Here is a 20,401-nt window from a genome sequence, read left to right as displayed (position 1 = left end):
CCAGCGTCCCTCTGCTTCTCTACATGCTGGCATGATGCAGCGCTGTCACAGATGTGGATACAGATGACGAGTTGCAGAGAGCAGATATGATCACAGCACATACAAATGCAAATAGAGATATACACACACAGTCTTTTACAGCTAACCTTGTGGGGACACACAATTCAGTCCCATTTAAAATCCTATTTTCCCTAAGCCTAAACCTAACCCTAACCCATACTCTTACACTAACCTTAACCCATACGCTAACCTGTTAGGGATCCCAAGTAGCGCAACGGTCTAAGGCATTGCATCACAGTGCTAGAGGCGTCCCTACAGACACAGGTTCGATCTCAGGCTGTATCCCAACCGGCCGTGATCGGGAGTCTCATAGGGTGGCACACAATTGGCCCAGCGTCGTCCGGGTTAGGGGAGGGTTTGGCAGGGGTAGGCCATCATTGTAAATAACAATTTGTTCTTAACTAGTTAAATAACCTGAACCCTAAAACTAACCCTAGCTCTTAACCATGACACTTAACGTCATTCTAATTCTAACTTTAACCCTAAACCACCTCGAAATAGCATTTTACCTTGTGGGGACTAACAAAATGTCCCCAGTTGGTCAAAAATTTTTTCATTTACTATTCTTGTGGGTACTTCTGGTCACCATAAGAATAGTTAAACATGTCCACTGGCAGGCCAGGGCCACACGTATAAGACTGATGATGTCATAGACAGATCTCTGTGTGGAGGTTGGCCTTACCCTTCCTGATGCTCCTTGGTCCATGGACAAGCTGCAGGATAAACAGATAAACAGAACACATTATTACACTGTCCTCATGACAGCTCCCTCCAGACACACACGTATCACTGGTAGCATGTTGTCATTACCTCTCCGCTCTGGCAATATGTGGACACACACACACAAGCAGGCAGACCGCCAGATATTAGAGTGATGTACTGTCCTGGTATAAAAACAGCTACCTTGCAGTTATTTTTTTCTCTCTGTGGTGTGTGACCAGCTCTCCAAAGCTCTCTTAATCAGACGTACTGCATTACAGCTAATGACACTGAGCTGGAGCAGAACACCACACTCACGTATGTCATTGACCCGGAGTGACACTAAATAAACTGGCACGCCTGGAAAAGCATTTGAAATGGAAATGTATGGAAGCCTTGTATGTGGGTCATTCATCTATTCAACTGCATACATGCATACAGATGACATCTACAGAGCAGACAGAACAGATGAAGAAGTATCTATCCTCACAATGGGGAGAAGGCCAATATCTCTGTCTTTCTGAGAGTAATTCTAGCTTCTCGTAGCAATCTAAGCAGCCAACAACATAATTACTGATTCAAAGCATGTCGTTGGGGTCAGTAAAGGGAGAGGTGTGGTAAAATCAAAGATGCCCTCTTGAAATGACACATTAAATCAGGCGCAAATTCAATTAGCGAGGTTTACTTTTAAACAGCATCACCATCTCCCTCCCCTCCCTCACCATCTCTCACCCCTCCCTCATCCTCAACCCACCCCCTCCCTCGTCACCTCCCTCACCCCAAACCTCACTCTCCCTCACCCTCTCCCACCCCTTCCCTCTCCCTCCCGCTCTCTCTCTCTTACCCAGCCACACTGCCGCTGGCAGAGCTCTCAGCGATTTGGGAGCTGGCAATCCACTTGGTCTCCCCCACTACTGTCCTGGCATGTGGCAAGCGCCCCACGTCCTTCACAGTCATTATCAGGTGGCGCGATGACTTGAGCACGCGCACCGCCTCGTCGTGGGGGATACCCAGGAAGCTGCACCCGTTCACCTCCAGGATCTGGTCGCCCACCTGGGGTGCGGTGAGGGCACAGAGAGGAAGGAATGGTGGGTGGATTGGCATGGGCATGGGCAGACACTGGGTCACAGTACATAAGTGAGAGGTCACACAGTAGGGGCCAGAGAGGTAGAGATGAGGTAGAGTACAGACGAGAGTGAAAGTAAAAAACACAGTTGAGGTTAGATTGGTAGATTGATCCGTGCTGAGTTCTAGTGGGAGGTAGATCCTGTTTAGATGTGAGGTCACAGGGTCAGAGGTATTTCTTACTCCTGGTAAGACTGAGAGGTACTCCCTCTATTGAGAGGGCTTCTAGACGCTAATGCAGACAACTCTGTCTATGGATGTGTATCTGCATCTGTAGGGCTCCATAACCATAACCCTAGATCTTTCTGCACTCCCCTTGTGGACTCTTACAGTATCTTACCTCGAACCTTAGCAATATGGATCACTCGGCTGACCTCTGATCACCTACAATAATATTGTGTTAACTGATATAGCACTGTGAACTGTATAGATAAATCACATATGCAGCAGCTAGTGACAGACTACATTAAAACAGAGATCAGACAGACTGGCCTTTCAGGGATGGCTAACACTGACCTTTATAAAGTTAGCTAGCTGCAACAAGACCAGGGCCTGTATTCATTAAATGTATCACTAACACAGAGAGGCTGCTGCCTACATACAGACTTGAAAGAATTGGTAACTCTAATAAATGGATCACTAGTCACTTAATACAGTGCCTTGCGAAAGTATTCGGCCCTCTTGAACTTTGCGACCTTTTGCCACATTTCAGACTTCAAACATAAAGATATAAAACTGTATTTTCTGGTGAAGAATCAACAACAAGTGGGACACAATCATGAAGTGGAACGACATTTATTGGATATTTCAAACTTTTTTAACAAATCAAAAACTGAAAAATTGGGCTGCAAAAATTATTCAGCCCCTTTACTTTCAGTGCAGCAAACTCTCTCCAGAAGTTCAGTGAGGATCTCTGAATGATCCAATGTTACATTTACATTTACATTTAAGTCATTTAGCAGACGCTCTTATCCAGAGCGACTTACAAATTGGTGATGACAACCAGTGGAACAGCCACTTGCATCTAAATCTTGTTGGGGGGGAGAGGGGGTGAGAAGGATACAATACCCTACCTAGGTATTCCTTGAAGAGGTGGGGTGTTGACCTAAATGACTATTGATGATAAATACAATCCACCTGTGTGTAATCAAGTCTCCGTATAAATGCACCTGCACTGTGATAGTCTCAGAGGTCCGTTAAAGCGCAGAGAGCATCATGAAGAACAAGGAACACACCAGGCAGGTCCGAGATACTGTTGTGAAGAAGTTTAAAGCTGGATTTGGAAACAAAAATATTTCCCAAGCTTTAAACATCCCAAGGAGCACTGTGCAAGCACAGGGGCACTGTGCATAATATTGAAATGGAAGGAGTATCAGACCACTGCAAATCTACCAAGACCTGGCCGTCCCTCTAAACTTTCAGCTCAAGGAGAACAAGGAGAAGACTGATCAGAGATGCAGCCAAGAGGCCCATGGTCACTCTGGATGAACTGCAGAGATCTACAGCTGAGGTGGGAGACTCTGTCCATAGGACAACTATCAGTCGTATATTGCACAAATCTGGCCTTTATAGAAGAGTGGCAAGAAGAAAGCCATTTCTTAAAGATATCCATAAAAAGTGTCATTTAAAGTTTGCCACAAGCCACCTGGGAGACACACCAAACATGTGGAAGAAGGTGCTCTGGTCAGATGAAACCAAAATCTAACTTTTTGGCAACAATGCAAAACGTTATGTTTGGCGTAAAAGCAACACAGCTCATCACCCTGAACACACCATACCCACTGTCAAACATGGTGGTGGCAGCATCATGGTTTGGGCCTGCTTTTCTTCAGCAGGGACAGGGAAGATGGTTAAAATTGATGGGAAGATGGATGGAGCCAAATACAGGACCATTCTGGAAGAAAACCTGATGGAGTCTGCAAAAGACCTGAGACTGGGACGGAGATTTGTCTTCCAACAAGACAATGATCCAAAACATAAAGCAAAATCTACAATGGAATGGTTCAAAAATAAACATATCCAGGTGTTAGAATGGCCAAGTCAAAGTCCAGACCTGAATCCAATCGAGAATCAGTGGAAAGAACTGAAAACTGCTGTTCACAAATGCTCTCCATCCAACCTCACTGAGCTCGAGCTGTTTTGCAAGGAGGAATGGGAAAAAATGTCAGTCTCTCGATGTGCAAAACTGATAGAGACATACCCCAAGCGACTTACAGCTGTAATCGCAGCAAAAGGTGGCGCTACAAAGTATTAACTTAAGGGGGCTGAATAATTTTGCACGCCCAATTTTTCAGTTTTTCATTTGTTAAAAAAGTTTGAAATATCCAATAAATGTCGTTCCACTTCATGATTGTGTCCCACTTGTTGTTGAATCTTCACAAAAAAATACAGTTTTATATCTTTATGTTTGAAGCCTGAAATGTGGCAAAAGGTCGCAAAGTTCAAGGGGGCCGAATACCTTCGCAAGGCACTGTAAATGCCACTTTAATAATGATGTTTACATATTTGTATTACTCCCACATACTGTATTTTATACCATGTATTGAATCTTGCCTATGCCGCTTGGTCACTGCTCATCCATATATTTATGTGTCACACCCTGATCTGTTTCACCTGCCTTTGTGATTGTCTTCACCCCCCTCCAGGTGTCGCCCATCTTCCCATTTATCCCCTGTGTATTTATACCTGTGTTCTCTGTTTGTCTGTTGCCAGTTTGTTATGTTCATTCAGACTGACCAGTGGTTTCCCCCTTGCTCCTGTCCTGTCTATAGTGCCTGTTTCCTAGTTTTCCCAGTTTTGACCTTCCTGCTTAACCTGACCCTGAGCCTGCCTGCCATCCTGTACCTTTACATGCCCGTGTTCGATTTAATAAACCTTTGTTACTTCGACATTGTCTGCACCTGGGTCTTACCTTCAAACCTGAAATTATGTACATATTCTTATTCCATCCCTTTACTATTTGTATGTATTAGGTAGTTGTTGTGGAATTGTTCGATAACTTGTTGATATTGCTGCACTGTCAGAACTAGAAGCACAAGCATTTCGCTACACTCGCAATAACATCTGCTAACCATGTGTAAGTGACAAATAACATTTTATTTTATTTGCGAAGGAGTGCTGATCTAGGATCAGTTTAGCCTTTTAGAACATAATGCATACGATTATATGGACAGGGGGACCTGATCCTAGATGGGCATTCTACTCTGAGATGCTTTATGAATATGGGCCCAGTACTGTTCCTGCCAGAGATTAAGCCAATTTCATCCCCATTCTTTCAAAGCATGTCGTTGGGGTCAATAAAGGGAGCGGTGTGGTAAAATCAAAGACTGAAAAATACTGTGATGCCCTCACACATTAAAACAGGCACTTGTGCACCCCCACACCCCCTCACACCCTCCTTCACCATTAGTTTTGCATTTAGAGTTTAATTTGGTGTTTAGCAATTCATCATTATTTCCAGATGTCAGCTGTTCTCACATGGGTTGTTATATTTTATTTCACTGAGCTTAGTCAACCAAATAGCACCAACAACAACTTCAGTAATCCCTCAAAAGATATTTAGTATATTCAGTGACTGGTATTGCGGTATTATGGGAGTGAGAGTCCCTTGACATTTGTTCTCTCTATTTCTCTCATACACTCACACGCACACACACCCAGAAGAGGCTCTGATCATGCTGAGTCACCACAGAGGCGCCAACTGATAGTGATGGTGTGCTGCATCTCCTGCTGTTGTCATAAAGTTGGCACTGACGCCATTCCCCACCACCCTTCCTCTCCTCCATCCCTCCTTCCTTATTATAATTTCATTAGGGGGCTTAGAGAAGCTGGCAAAGAAAGTACTGCTACCTCATAGCACATGCGCACGAGTGCACACACATGCACACACACAGATCAATGCGCTGCGTCAAATCCAAGTGTGGGCAAGCCGCCAGGGAGCATCCTGGGTAATTAACCAGCAGCGACGCTGGCTGGACCAATGATAATTATATTTACAAATGAGAGGCCAATCAATGTGGAGATGAATAATAAGCGACTGTGTTTTCTGGAAATTCGACTCAGGCTACAGATGAGTACAACTGGATCGATGAAACACAGCCCATTGTTTTCCCCACACACCTTTCTATCCCAACTCTCACATTGCCATTGATTCATCTCGCTCTATGTCTTCATTGTTCTCTTTCTTTCTCTCTGTCTCACTTTCTCAGCTTGTGTGCCAACACCTCCACAAGAAAGCAACAACTCGAATCACAACTACAGAAACAGCCTTGGAAGCCAATCAGATCCCAACCAGATCTACAGTCAGGGGGGAATGGAGCCTGTAAAGCTTTTGGGGTACTGCAGTGGTGGCTATTGGACTGAATGGAAAGGTATCAAACACATACCATTTCTTTATTCCATTGTAGCCACTACAATGAAATGTTCCTCCTATATCTCCACCCACCATCCACCACTGGATTAATGGTATATCACAGTGGCTCTCTGACCAATACACAACCTGTATGATCTAAATCAGGATTTTGATGAAGGCATGGCATGTTAAGTGAATCAGATGGGAGAGAGAGTTGAAAGCTGACCAGAGCTGATCTCATAGCAGTAAGAAAAGGTTGAGCTACAATATAAAAAACACACCCAACACAGTGACTCTGTGGGGTTAGAGAGCACATGTCTCAGGTGAGGAGAGCTGAACAGACATCCTATTAGATCCCCTTTTAAGTGTCTTTCTTCCCTACACTGTGTGTATGTCACAAAAGGCACACTATTCCCTATATAGTGCACTGCTTTTGACCAGGGCTGACCAGTAGTGCACTATAGAAGCAATAGTGTTGCTTTTGGAGAGCATCCTGTATTTGTTTGATCTGGCCCACTGTCTTGAATGCCATTGACATTACACTGGTTGGGGTGGGTCAGTAATGTACTATGTGGCGAAGGGCAGCGCTATTCAAACATTTTCAGCAGTGACCCAATTTTTTACGCCAGATCTTCTGGGGACGCCACTTTTTCTTGTGACAGCAGCCCACCCCAAACCTTTTGACACAACCTTAACATCTGTACAATTACATTTTTAAATCAACAAATGACCTTCAAAATAAATGTGTAAAAAAAATGTTGGTAAAAAAACAATATATGTATATATACAGTAAAACTCAGTTTTTCACAATTCCTGACATTTAATCCGAGTAAAAATTCCCTGTCTTGGTTAGGTCAGTTAGGATCACCACTTTATTTTAAGAATGTGAAATGTCAAACTAATAGTAGAGAGAATGATTTATTCCAGCTTTTATTTATTTAATCACATTCCCAGTTGGTCAGAAGTTTAAGTACACTCAATTAGTATTTGGTAGCATTGCCTTTAAATTGTTTAACTTGGGTCAAATGTTTCGGGTAGTCTTCCACAAGCTTCCCACAATAAGTTGGGTGAATTTTGACCCATTCCTCCGGACAAAGCTGGTGTAACTGAGTCAGGTTTGTAGGCCTCCTTGCTCACACACGCTTTTTCAGTTCTGCCCACAAATTTTCTATAGTATTGAGGTCAGGGAGTTGTGATGGCCACTCCAATACCTTGACTTTGTTGTCCTTTACCCATTTTGCCACAACTTTGGAAGTATGCTTGGGGTCATTGTCCATTTGGAAGACCCATTTGCGACCAAGCTTTAACTTCCTACTAATGTCTTGAGATGTTGCTTCAATATATCCGGAAAATTTTCCTTCCTCATGATGCCATCTATTTTGTGAAGTGCACTAGTCCCTCCTGCAGCAAAGAACCCTCACAACATGATTCTGCCACCCCCGTGCTTCACGGTTGGGATGGTGTTCTTCGGCTTTGCAGCCTCCCCCTTTTTCCTCCAAACATAACGATGGTCATTATGACCAAACAGTTCTACTTTTGTTTCATCAGACCAGAGGACATTTCACCAAAAAGTATGATCTTTGTCCCCATGTGCAGTTGCAAACCGTAGTCTGGCTTGTGAAGCAGTGGCTTCTTCCTTGCTGAGCAGCCTTTCAGGTTATGTCGATATAGGACTCGTTTTACTGTGGATTTGTACCTGCATCTTCACAAGTTCCTTTGCTATTGTTCTGGGATTGATTTGCACTTTTCACACAAAGTACATTCATCTCTAGGAGACCTTTAGGCATTTGGATATTGCTCCCAAGGATGAACCAGACTTCTGGATGTCTCCAATTTTTTTTCTGACGTCTTGGCTGATTTCAATTGATTTTCCCACGATGTCAAGCAAAGCGGCACTGAGTTTGAAGGTAGGCCTTGAAATACATCCATAGGTACACCTCCATTTGACTCAAATAATGTCAATTAGCCTATCAGAAGCTTCTAAAGCCATGACAGAATTTTCTGGAATTTTCCAAGCAGTTTAAAGGCACAGTCAACTTAGTGTATGTAAACGTCTGACCCACTGGAATTGTGATAATCTGTCTGTAAACAATTGTTGGAAAAATGACTTGTGTCATGCACAAAGTAGATGTCCTAACCGACTGGTGGTTGAGAAACGGGTTTCAATGACTCCAACCTAAGTAAACTTCTGATTCAACTGTATATATGTACAGGGCCTTCAGAAGGTATTCTTACCTCATTGATTTATTCTACATTTTATTGTGTTACAGCTTGAATTAAAAAATGATTAAATACATTATTTTTATCACCCATCTACACACAATAACGCATGATGACAAAGAGAAAACATGTTTGTAGACATTTTAGCAAATGTATTGAACATGAAATAGCGAAATAACTCATTTACATAAGTATTCACACCCGTGAGTCAATACTTTATCGAAGCACCTTTGCCAGCAATTTCAGTTTTGAGTCTTTCTGGGTCTCTAAGAACATTCCATACCTGGATTGTGCAACATTTGCCAATTATTCTCTTCAGAATTCTTCAAGCTCAGTCAAATTGGATGTTGATCATTGCTAGACAACCATTTTCAGGTCTTGCCATAGATTTTCAAGTAGATTTAAGAAAAAAATGTTACTCGTCACTCAGGAACATTCACTGTCTTCTTGGTAAGCAACTCCAGTGTAGATTTGGCCTTGTGTTTTAGGTTGTTGTCCTGCTGAAAAGTGAATTAATCTCCCTGTCTGGTGGAAAGCAGACTGAACTAGGTTTTCCTCTAGGAATTTGACTGTGCTTAGCTCGATTCCATTTTTTTTAAATCCTGGAAAACACCCTTCCTGAACATGATTTTTGAATGACTACACTACCGGTCCAAAGTTTTAGAACACCTACTCATTCAAGAGTTTTTCTTTATTTAACAGGCACACCTGTTAATTGAAATGCATTTCAGGTGACTACCTCATGATGCTGGTTGAGAGAATGCCAAGAGTGTGCAAAGCTGTCATCAAGGCAAAGGGTGGCTATTTGAAGAATCTCAAATATAAAATATATTTTGATTTGTGTAACACTTTTTGGGTTAGTTCAATACTCCATGTGTTATTTCATAGTGTTGATGTCTTCACTATTATTCTACAATTGAGAACATAGTAAAAATAAAGAAAAACCCTTGAATGAGTAGGTGTTCTAAAACTTTGGACCGGTGGTGTACCTCATCTCTGTACCCCACACATGCAATTATCTGTAAGGTCCCTCAGTCGAGCAGTGAATTTCAACTACAGATTCAACCATAAAGACCAGGGAGGTTTTCCAATGGCTTGCAAGGAAGGGCACCTATAAGTAGATGGGTAAAAATGAATTAGAAGACATTGAATATCCCTTTGAGCATGGTGAAGTTATTAATTAAACTTTGAATGGTGTATCAATACACTCAGTCACTACAAAGATAAAGTTACCGGGGAGGAAGGAACATTTCCCCTTGAGGCCAATGGTGGCTTTAAAACAGTTAGAGTTTAATGGCTTTGATTGGGTCAAACTGAGGATGGATCAACAACATTGTAGTTAGTCCACAATACTAACCTAATTGACAGAGTGAAAAGAAGGAAGCCTGTACAGAATATAACATTCCAAAACATGCATCCTGTTTGCAACAAGGCAATAAAGTAATTCTGCAAAAAATGTGGTCAGGCAATTACCTTTTTGTCCTGAATACAAAGTGTTATGTTTGGAGAAAATCCAATCCAATACGTTACTGAGTACCACTTTCCATATTTTTAAGCATAGTGGTAGCTGCATCATGTTATGGGTATGTTTATAATCGTTAAGCAGTATTATTACAAACGGAGTGAGTCCATGCAACACATTTTTACTGCTGAACTTGCCAATGACTCAAGATATTTCAGCTTTTCATTGTGTATTCATTTATAAATATTTCGAAAAAACATCATTCCACTTTGACATTATGGGGTATTGTGTGTAGGCCAGTGACAGAAAATCTCAATTTAAGCCATTTTAAATTCAAGTTGTAAATTACAACAAAATGTGGAAAAAGTCAAGGGGTGTGAATACTTTCTGAAGGCATGGTAAATTTAACATTTTAGCAAGCCCACTGTAGTTCCGGTGTCACGACTTCCGCAGAAGTCGGCCCTCTCCTTGTTCGGGCGGCGTTTGGCGGTCGACGTCACCAGCTTTCTAGCCATCGCCGCTCCATTTTTCATTTATCCATTTGTTTTGTCTTGTTCCCTGCACACCTGGTTTTCATTCCCCAGTCACACTACATGTATTTATTTCTCTATTCCCCCTCATGTCTTTGTGTGAGATGTTTTGTGTTATGTGTCTATGTTGAAGTGCTTTATTGTTATTTATTCTGTGTTTTATTTCACAGGATATGTTATTGTGTTTATACTATATTATTGTGACTGTTTGCGCGTTTGCACTTTTGCATTGGCTGGAGGTTTTGACACAGTGCGTCCGTCTGTTGGTTTCTCCTGCCTCAATAAAGTGTGCGCCTGTTCACAACTCTCTGCTCTCTTGCACCTGACTCCGCTCCCAGTACGCACGCCATTGACATCCGGGTCGTGACCCCGACTTTGAATACCACTGGTGTAAGGGGAAGATTGCTTTACTGTGAGATGGGAGAAGGGGATGAGGAGATGTGAGATGAAATGATCCCAAGACAGTGATCCCTATACAGTCAGACACTCTCTATTCCCATCTTGTGGATTGAAGTGTCTTCACTTCGTTGTGCCTCTCTGGGCCTCAGTGTTGCTGTCTTTTTTCGGTATCAACTCGCTCTTTTTATGTCTCTTTTACTGTATCTCTCTCTCTCATTGCCTTCATCTGTCTCTCCCTCTCTATCTCCTTCTCTCATCCCTCTACAGTACAGTAGAAGGGTCCAGGCTGTGACAGAGAAGCGTTTGGCATTTGGCCACCCACCTCTGTTCCTCTACACTCGGACAGCCGTGACATTTCGCTCTCCTCTGTTCTCCACTGAAGGGAAAAGAAGAATAGGGAAAAGATTAGATATAGACTGGCGCCGTGCCCATTTGTCCAACTCTGCTCTATGAAATGCAGCATTTGTCTTTTAAAACAGGATTCCCTAAGTGAAGGAAGGCAGCATTTGTCTTTTAAAACAGGATTCCCTAAGTGAAGGAAGGCAGCATTTGTCTTTTAAAACAGGATTCCCTAAGTGAAGGAAGGCAACAGGGGGGTTGGGGAAATAGGGAGGTGTATGTCTGTTCCAAAAAGATAGAGAGAGAGATGCCTAGATCGTGCCAGAAAAGACAACTGAGATGTCAGACTTTTACTGGATGGTGTTAAACTTTTATAAAGTCTCTCTCTCTCTCTCTCTCTCTCTCTGACACCACTCTCCTCCCTCTATCTTCTGTCCCTCCTCATTATAATTCCATTTGAGGGCTCAGTAGTGCTGAGCGATTACAGCTTTTTGAAGTATTACAAAATAATCACGGTTCGGGTTTTTATAAAATATTTTTACATTAAATGCACTATGCATTATGTGATTTGAATGATTTCCATGACAGTAGTGACTGCTCATTACTGCTTATCACTAGATTACCATAATTTATTCACATTACATTACTTTAATACACTATTTCAGTTACATTACAATGTTACATTTGTTTTACGCTTATATAGAGCTACTGCCTATACAAAAATCACTATTTTAGTCATTCTTGAAAGTAAAGAAGGCATACTTTTATGGCTGCTGAATACCAATTATCAATCTTCGACCATGTATTTTCAGGTAGAGATACCTCACGAAGCAACTGCTCTCTATCCCTCTCGATCGCGCGTTCTTCTGCCTCTTGTCTCGGTCTCAGAATGGACAAATAGGTGTGCTTTGGATTATGGTAATTGTAGTTAATTACTATGTTTTCTGCGCTAAATTATGTAGAGTATTGGCCTGCTGGAAACTACAACTCCTTACTAAATCGCACAGTTCGGGCTTGATCTGATTTATCTGTAGAGATGTATCAGTCAATTAGATGTTTAAAAAACGGAAAATAACTAACACATTTCTGTTAAGTATTCAGCACTAGGGCTAAGAGAAGCTGGCATGGGAAGTAAGTACTGCTTCGCACACACACACACACACACACACACACACACACACACACACACACACACACACACACACACACACACACACACACACACACACACACACACACACACACACACACACACACACACACACACACACACACACACACACACACACACACACACACACACACACACAATGTGCTGAGTTTGATCAGAGCGTGGCCAAGCCGTCAGGGAGCATCCTGAGTAATTAACCAGCAGCGACGTTGGACCAATGACAATGTTATTTACAAACGAGAGGCTAAGTTTCAATGTCACAAACACAAGTACAGTGAAATGCCTTTCTTGCTAGCTCTAACCTCAACAATGCAGTAATCAATAACAATGTAATACTAAAAATAACAAGGTAGAACAAAAACACACAAGATATAAAAATAAGAACAACACAAAGTAAGTGGGCATACTATATACAGGGTCAGTTCCAGTACCATATATATATAATGTGCAGGAATACTGGATCGATAGAGGTAGATATGTACAGGGGTAAGGTGACTAGGCATCAGGATATGATAAACAGAGTAGTAGCAGCGTATCTGATGATTGTATGTGAGTGGGTGTGTGTAGAGTTAGTATACATTTATGTGCATATGTGTGTGTGTGATAAAGTGATGTGATGGAGTGTTTGTGTGTTGGAGTGTCAGTGTGCATAATGTGAAGGGCCCTGTAAGTGTGCCTAGAGACAGTGAAAAAATAACAATAAAATACAAAGGTCATGTAACCATTTTGTTAGCCATTTAGTAGTCTTATGGCATGGAGATATAGGCATGCCATAATCAGCCTCTCAAAGCACTTAATGATTACCACAGATGTGAGTGCTACAGTGTGGTGGTCACTGTGATATGAAGCCATACATGCTGACCATACCACCCGGGTTGTGTGATTGAGCATTGCAAAATACATTTACATACACTATATATACACAAAAGTATGTGGCCACCCCTTCAAATTAGTGGATTCGGCTATTTCAGCCACACCGTTGCTGACAGGTGTATACAATTGAGCATACAGCCATACAATTTACATAAACATACATTGGCAGTAGAATGGCTGTATTGAAGAGCTCCGTGACTTTCAACGTGGCACCGTCATAGGATGCCACCTTTCCAACAAGTCAGTTTGTCAAATTTCTGCCCTGCTAGAGCTGTCCCGGTCAACCATAAGTGCTGTTATTGTGAAGTGGAAACATCTAGGAGCAACAAAGGCTCAGCCGTGAAGTGGTAGGCCACACAAGCTCACAGAACGGGACTGCCGAGTGCTGAAATCGTCTGTCCTCGGTTGCAACAATTACCGAGTTCCAAACTGCCTCTGGAAGCAACATCAGCACAAGAACTGTTTGTCTGGAGCTTCATGAAATGGGTTTCCATGGTTGAGCAGCCACACACAAGCCTAGATCACCATGCGCAATGCCAAGCGTAGGCTGGAGTGGTGTAAAGCTTGCCGCCATTAGACTCTGGAGCAGTGGAAATGCGTTCTTTGGAGTGATGACTCAAGCATTACTTGTCTTGCGGTTGAATGTATAGAACAGTCACTATAATAGCTGGAAACTCACTCGGGAGGTAAGAGTTGGCATTTGACCATCAGGTATTCCGACACTTCGTCAAAGTAGTCTAGTGGTTAGAGCGTTGGACGAGTAACCGGAAGGTTGCAAGTTCAAACCCCCGAGCTGACAAGGTACAAACCTGTCGTTCTGCCCCTGAACAGGCAGTTAACCCACTGTTCCTAGGCCGTCATTGAAAATAAGAATTTGTTCTTAACTGACTTGCCTAGTTAAATAAAGGTAAAATAAACTTCCACCACGCTCAAGTCAGCACACCACTTATGTTGATGAACAGGCAAACCTCCTCCCCCCTCTATTTCCTCGACTCCACTGTCGGCACAGTGAATGGAGAATCCATCGAGTTGGAGAGCCATGGGGGGTATCTTGTCCGAGAGCCATGTTTCAGAAAAATAGAGAATATTGCAGTTTTGACAGTCCCATTGGTAGTTAATCTGCGATCGGAGATCATCCATTTTATTATCAAGTGGCCAATAGAATGGAGTAAAGAGGTGTCCGGGTCTCCCTTCGCCTTAATCTTACCAGGATCTCCCCTCGCCTTAATCTTACCAGGATCTCCCCTCGCCTTAATCTTACCAGGATCTCCCCTAGCCTTAATCTCACCAGGATCTCCCCTCGCCTTAATCTTACCAGGATCTCCCCTCGCCTTAATCTTAACAGGATCTCCCCTCGCCTTAATCTTACCAGGATCTCCCCTCGCCTTAATCTTACCAGGATCTCCCCTCGCCTTAATCTTACCAGGATCTCCCCTCGCCTTAATCTTACCAGGATCTCCCCTCGCCTTAATCTTACCAGGATCTCCCCTAGCCTTAATCTTACCAGGATCTCCCCTCGCCTTAATCTTACCAGGATCTCCCCTCTTGTCTCTGTAATGTCAGTGTTTCCATTTGGGTAGCCCAAAAATTGGGTTGAAATTACAAAAAGAGCTCAGGGAAGATGAGTTGAGGTCGAAGCCGGAATTGAGGTAATTAACTGCCGATCTGATGTTCAAAAGTTCTTGATAGCAGATATATTGAGAAAGAAATGTAAAATAAACAATAAAAGAATCACAAAATATCCATCCAGTATGGTGCCATCTTTCGGCCAATCAATGTGGAGATGAATAATAAGCGACTGTGTTTTCTGAAATATGACTAAGGCTAAATATATGAAATATATCTGAAATATGACTAAATGAGTACAACTGGATCAATAGCCATGAAACACAGCCCATCGATTCCTCATCTCTCTCCATGTCTTTCTTGTTCTCTTTCTTTCTCTTTGTCTCACTTTCTCAGCTTGTGTGACAACACAGGCGAGTAAACTCCCAATGCCTTCCATTCTTCTTGCTAACGTGCAATCGTTAGAAAATAAAATTGATGACCTACTATTAAGATTATACGACCAAAGGGTAGATAAAAACTGTAACATCTTCACCAAGACGTGGCTGAACGAAGAAACAGACAATATAGAGATTCCATGCACCAGCAGAACAGAGACGCTGCCTCTGGTAAGACGAGGGGTGGGGGTATGTGTATTTCAATAACAGCTGGTGTGCAATGTCTAATATTAAAGAAGTCTTGAGGTATTGCTCGCCTGAGGTAGAGAACCTTACGATAAGCTGTTGTCCACACTATCTACAAAGCAAGTTCTCATCTGTATTATTCGTAGCCATCTATTTACCACCACAAAGCGAAGCTGGCACTAAGACCATCCTCAACCAACTCTATGAGGTCATAAGCAAAGAAGAAAATGCTCACCCTGAAGCGGCACTCCTAGTGGCCGGGGACTTTAATGCAGGCAAACTTAAATCAGTTTTACAAAATTTTTACCAGCATGTCTATTAGCTATTTGTTTGTTACCTACAGTTGAAGTCGGAAGTATAGATACACTTAAGTTGGAGTCCACACATTTATTGTTAACAAACTATAGTTTTGGCAAATCGTTTAGGACATCTACTTTGTGCATGACACTATTAATTTTTCCAACAATTGTTTACAGACAGATTATTTCACTGTATCACAATTCCAGTGGGTCAGAAGTTTAAATACACTAAGTTGACTGTGCCTTTAAACAGCTTGGAAAATTCCAGAAAATTATGTCATGGCTTTAGGAGCTTCTGATGGGCTAATTGACACCATTTTAGTCAATTGGAGGTGTACCTGTGGATGTATTTCAAGGTCTACCTTCAAACTCAGCGTCTCTTTGCTTGACATCATGGGAAAATCAAAAGAAATCAGCCAAGACCTCAGAGCAATTTGGAGCAATTTCCAAACCCCTGAAGGTACCACGTTCATCTGTACAAACAATAGTAAACAAGTATAAACACCATGGGACCAAGCAGCTGTTATACCGCTCAGGAAGGAGAAGCATTCTGTCTCCTAGAGATGAACATACTTCAGTGTGAAAAGTGCAAATCAATCCCAGAACAACAGCAAAGGACCTTGTGAAGATGCTGGAGGAAACATGTACAAAAGTATCTATATCCACAGTAAAACGAGTCCTATATCGACATAACCTGAAAGGCTCCTCAGCAAGGTTGAAGCCACTGCTCCAAAACCGCCATACAAAAGCGGAAAGACTACGGTTTGCAACTGCACATGGGGACAAAGATCGTACTTTTGTAACTGCACATGGGGACAAAGATTGTACTTCTTGGTGAAATTTTCTCTGGTCTGATGAAACAAAAATACAACTGTTTGGCCATAATGACCATCGTTATGTTTGGAGGAAAAAGGGGTAGGCTGCAAAGCCGAAGAACACCATCCCAACCATGAAGCACGGGGGTGGCAGCATCATGTTGTGAGGGTTCTTTGCTGCAGGAAGGACTAGTGCACTTCACAAAATAGATGGCATCATGAGGGAGGAGAATTACGTGGGTAAATTGAAGCAACATCTCAAGACATCAGTCAGGAAGTCAAAGCTTGGTCGCAAATGGGTCTTCCAAATGGACAATGACCCCAAGCATTCTTCCAAAGTTGTGGCAAAATGGCTTAAGGACAACAAAGTCAAGGTATTGGAGCGGCCATCACAACTCCCTGACCTCAATCCTATAGACAATTTGTGGGCAGAACTAAAAAAGCGTGTGTGAGCAAGGAGGCCTACAAACCTGACTCAGTTACACCAGCTCTGTCAGGAGGAATGAGCCAAAATTCACCCAACTTATTGTGGGAAGCTTGTGGAAGGCTACCTGAAACGTTTGACCCAACTTAAACAAATTAAACGCAATGCTACCAAATACTATTTGAGTGTATGTAAACTTCTGACCCACTGGGAACGTGATGAAAGAAATACAAGCTGAAATAACTATTATTCTGACATTTCATATTCTTAAAATAAAGTGGTGATCCTAACTGACCTAAGGCAGGGAATTTTTACTAGGATTAAATGTCAGGAATTGTGAAAAACTGAGTTTAAATGTATTTGGCTAAGGTGTATGTAAACGTACGACTTCAACTGTAAGTATTCACACCCCTAAGTAAATACTTTTTAGGAGCACCTTTGGCAGCAATTACAGCTGTGTCTTTCTGGGTAAATTGCTAAGATTTTCCACACCTGGATTGTGCAACATTTGCAACATTTTTCAAACTCTGTCAAATTGATTATTGATCATTGCTAGACAACCGTTTTCAGGTCTTGCCAAAGATTTTCAAGTAGATTTGAGTCAAAACTGTAACTCGGCCATTCAGGAACACTCACTGTGTTCTTGGTAAGCAACTTCAGTGTAGATTTAGCCTTGTATTTTAGGTTATTGTCCTGCTAAAAGGTGAATTAATCTCCCTGTCTGGTGTAAAGCAGACTGCATCAAATTTTGTCTGTGCTTAGCTCCATTATGTTTATTTTTTTATCCTGAAAAACACTCCAATCCTTACTGATAACAGGCATACCCATAACATGATGCAGCCACCACTATGCTTGAAAATATGGAGAGTGGTACTCGGTAATTTGTTATATTGGACTTGCTCCAAACATAACACTTTGTATTCAGGACAGAAAGGTAATTGCTTTGCCAAATGTTTTGCAGTATTACTTTATTGCCTTTCTGCAAACAGGATGCATGTTTTGGAATATTTGTATTCTGTACAGGCTTCATTCTTTTCACTCTGTTAATTAGTTTTATATTGTGGAGTAAATACAATGTTGTTGATCCATCCTCAGTTTTCTCCTATTACAAACAGGCCTTTAAACTCTGTTGGCCTCATGATGAAATCCCTGAGTGGTTTCCTTCCTCTCCAGCAACTGAGTTAGGAAGGAAGACTCTATCTTTGTAGTAACTGGGTGTATTGATACACCATCCAAAGTGTAATGAATAACTAGCTTTGACATTTTTTACCCATGTACCAATAGGTGCCCTTCTTTGCGAGGCATTGGAAAACCTCCATGGTCTTTGTGGTTGAATCTGTGTTTGAAATTCACTGCTCGACTGAGGGACCTTGCAGTACATATAATTGTATGTGTGGGGTACAAAGATGAGTTAGTCGTTCAAAGATCATGTTAAACACTATTATTGCACACAGAGTCCATGCAACTTAGTATGTGACTTGTTAAGCACATTTTTACTCCTAAACATATTTATAGTAGGCTTGCCATAACAAAGGGGTTGAATACTTATTGACTCAAGACATTTCAGCTTTTCATTTTAAAATATTTTGGAGAAAAGAAAAAAAACATAATTCCACTAAAATTATGGGCTATAGTGTGTAGGCCAGTGACAAAACATCTCATTGTAATCCATTTTAAATTCAGGCTGTAACCCAACAAAATGTGGAAAAAGTCAAGGGGTGTGAATTGTTTCTGAAGGCACTATCAGCAAAATTGTATTTACACATAACATACATTTTTATTCAAAGCAACTTAGTCATGCGGGCATACATTTTACATATGGGTGGTCCTGGGAATCGAATCCAATACCCTGAAGTTACAAGAGCCATGCTCTACCAACTGAGCTACAAAGGATCACAAAGGACTTTCTGTGTATGCATTCTTGTTGACTCACAGATGAACAAAAGTGTTTTGATTGATTACTGCTAGTGATAAAGTGGCGTTCTACAAACTAAAATGGTTCCAACAGGGCTTTTGCTCCCTTGCACACAGTGCTTTATATTTGGATGGATTAAGGAACAAAATTTCAATTTGGTTGTTGGGAGGCTTTCCATCTGTCGTGATAATTGATAGTTCTGCTGAATGGTCGGAAAACAAATGAGTGTGTTCAGCTTGGCTCTCAGTCCGACTCCGCACTCTGTTTTAGTACACTAGTTCCTCTTAAATGGCCTCTGTGGAAGTCTATAGCATTGTTTGTGTGACTCATCTAAGGAAAGGTTTAATTTAGTATTTTATGTTGAGTCAGCCTTTGTTGATCATGTTGAATCTCTTTTGTCTAATTTGTTAAGTAGTGGTGATCTCCTTTGTATGATCGGCAGTGCATTTGTTCAATTCAGTTTAACACCATCTAGTAAAAGTCTGACATCTCAGTTGTCTTTTCTCAGGACTCTGGCACGATCTAGGCATCCCTCTCTCTCTCTTTTTGGAACAGACATACACCTCCCTATTTCCCCAACCCCCCTGTTGCCTTCCTTCACTTAGGGAATCCTGTTTTAAAAGACAAATGCTGCCTTCCTTCACTTAGGGAATCCTGTTTTAAAAGACAAATGCTGCCTTCCTTCACTTAGGGAATCCTGTTTTAAAAGACAAATGCTGCCTTCCTTCACTTAGGGAATCCTGTTTTAAAAGACAAATACTGCCTTCCTTCACTTAGGGAATCCTGTTTTAAAAGACAAATGCTGCATTTCATAGAGCAGAGTTGGACAAATGGGCACGGCGCCAGTCTATATCTAATCTTTTCCCTATTCTTCTTTTCCCTTCAGTGGAGAACAGAGGAGAGCGAAATGTCACGGCTGTCCGAGTGTAGAGGAACAGAGGTGGGTGGCCAAATGCCAAACGCTTCTCTGTCACAGCCTGGACCCTTCTACTGTACTGTAGAGGGATGAGAGAAGGAGATAGAGAGGGAGAGACAGATGAAGGCAATGAGAGAGAGAGATACAGTAAAAGAGACATAAAAAGAGAGAGTTGATACCGAAAAAAGACAGCAACACTGAGGCCCAGAGAGGCACAACGAAGTGAAGACACTTCAATCCACAAGATGGGAATAGAGAGTGTCTGACTGTATAGGGATCACTGTCTTGGGATCATTTCATCTCACATCTCCTCATCCCCCTCTCACAGTAAAGCAATGAGTAAACCTACACCGTACAGTACATCACTGTCCCACTCCCACCACTGTATAATCAATGGGATTCATGACAGTGGGCCAGATAAAACAAATACAGGATGCGTCCCAAAATGGCACACTATTCCCTATACAGTGCACTAGTACTATATAGTGCACTACTTTTGACCAAAGCTCTATAGTCCCTGGTCAGCACTGGTCAAATGTAGTGCACTATATAGGGAATAGTGTGCTTTTTGTGACATACGCACAGACACTTAAAAGGGGATCTAATAGGATGTC

The 20,401-nt window shown here is 41.9% G+C and overlaps 1 protein-coding gene across 1 annotated transcript in view; it reads right to left on the bottom strand.

Annotated features, from left to right (window-relative positions):
• LOC118387464 (whirlin) overlaps positions 1-20,401 on the bottom strand; it is a 139,373-nt gene that overhangs the window by 54,863 nt on the left and 64,109 nt on the right. The window contains exons 4-5 of the mRNA XM_052525635.1: positions 1,604-1,812; positions 743-773 (exon numbers count right to left, since the gene is read on the bottom strand). Coding sequence (XP_052381595.1) covers positions 743-773; positions 1,604-1,812 — 240 coding nt within the window. The remainder of the gene's footprint in view (positions 1-742; positions 774-1,603; positions 1,813-20,401) is intronic.

This window comes from Oncorhynchus keta, chromosome 9 (assembly GCF_023373465.1).
Source record: "Oncorhynchus keta strain PuntledgeMale-10-30-2019 chromosome 9, Oket_V2, whole genome shotgun sequence".
Lineage (NCBI taxonomy): Eukaryota > Metazoa > Chordata > Actinopteri > Salmoniformes > Salmonidae > Oncorhynchus > Oncorhynchus keta.
Note: the sequence above shows the minus strand (reverse complement) of the source record. Positions and strands in the feature narration are given on the sequence as shown.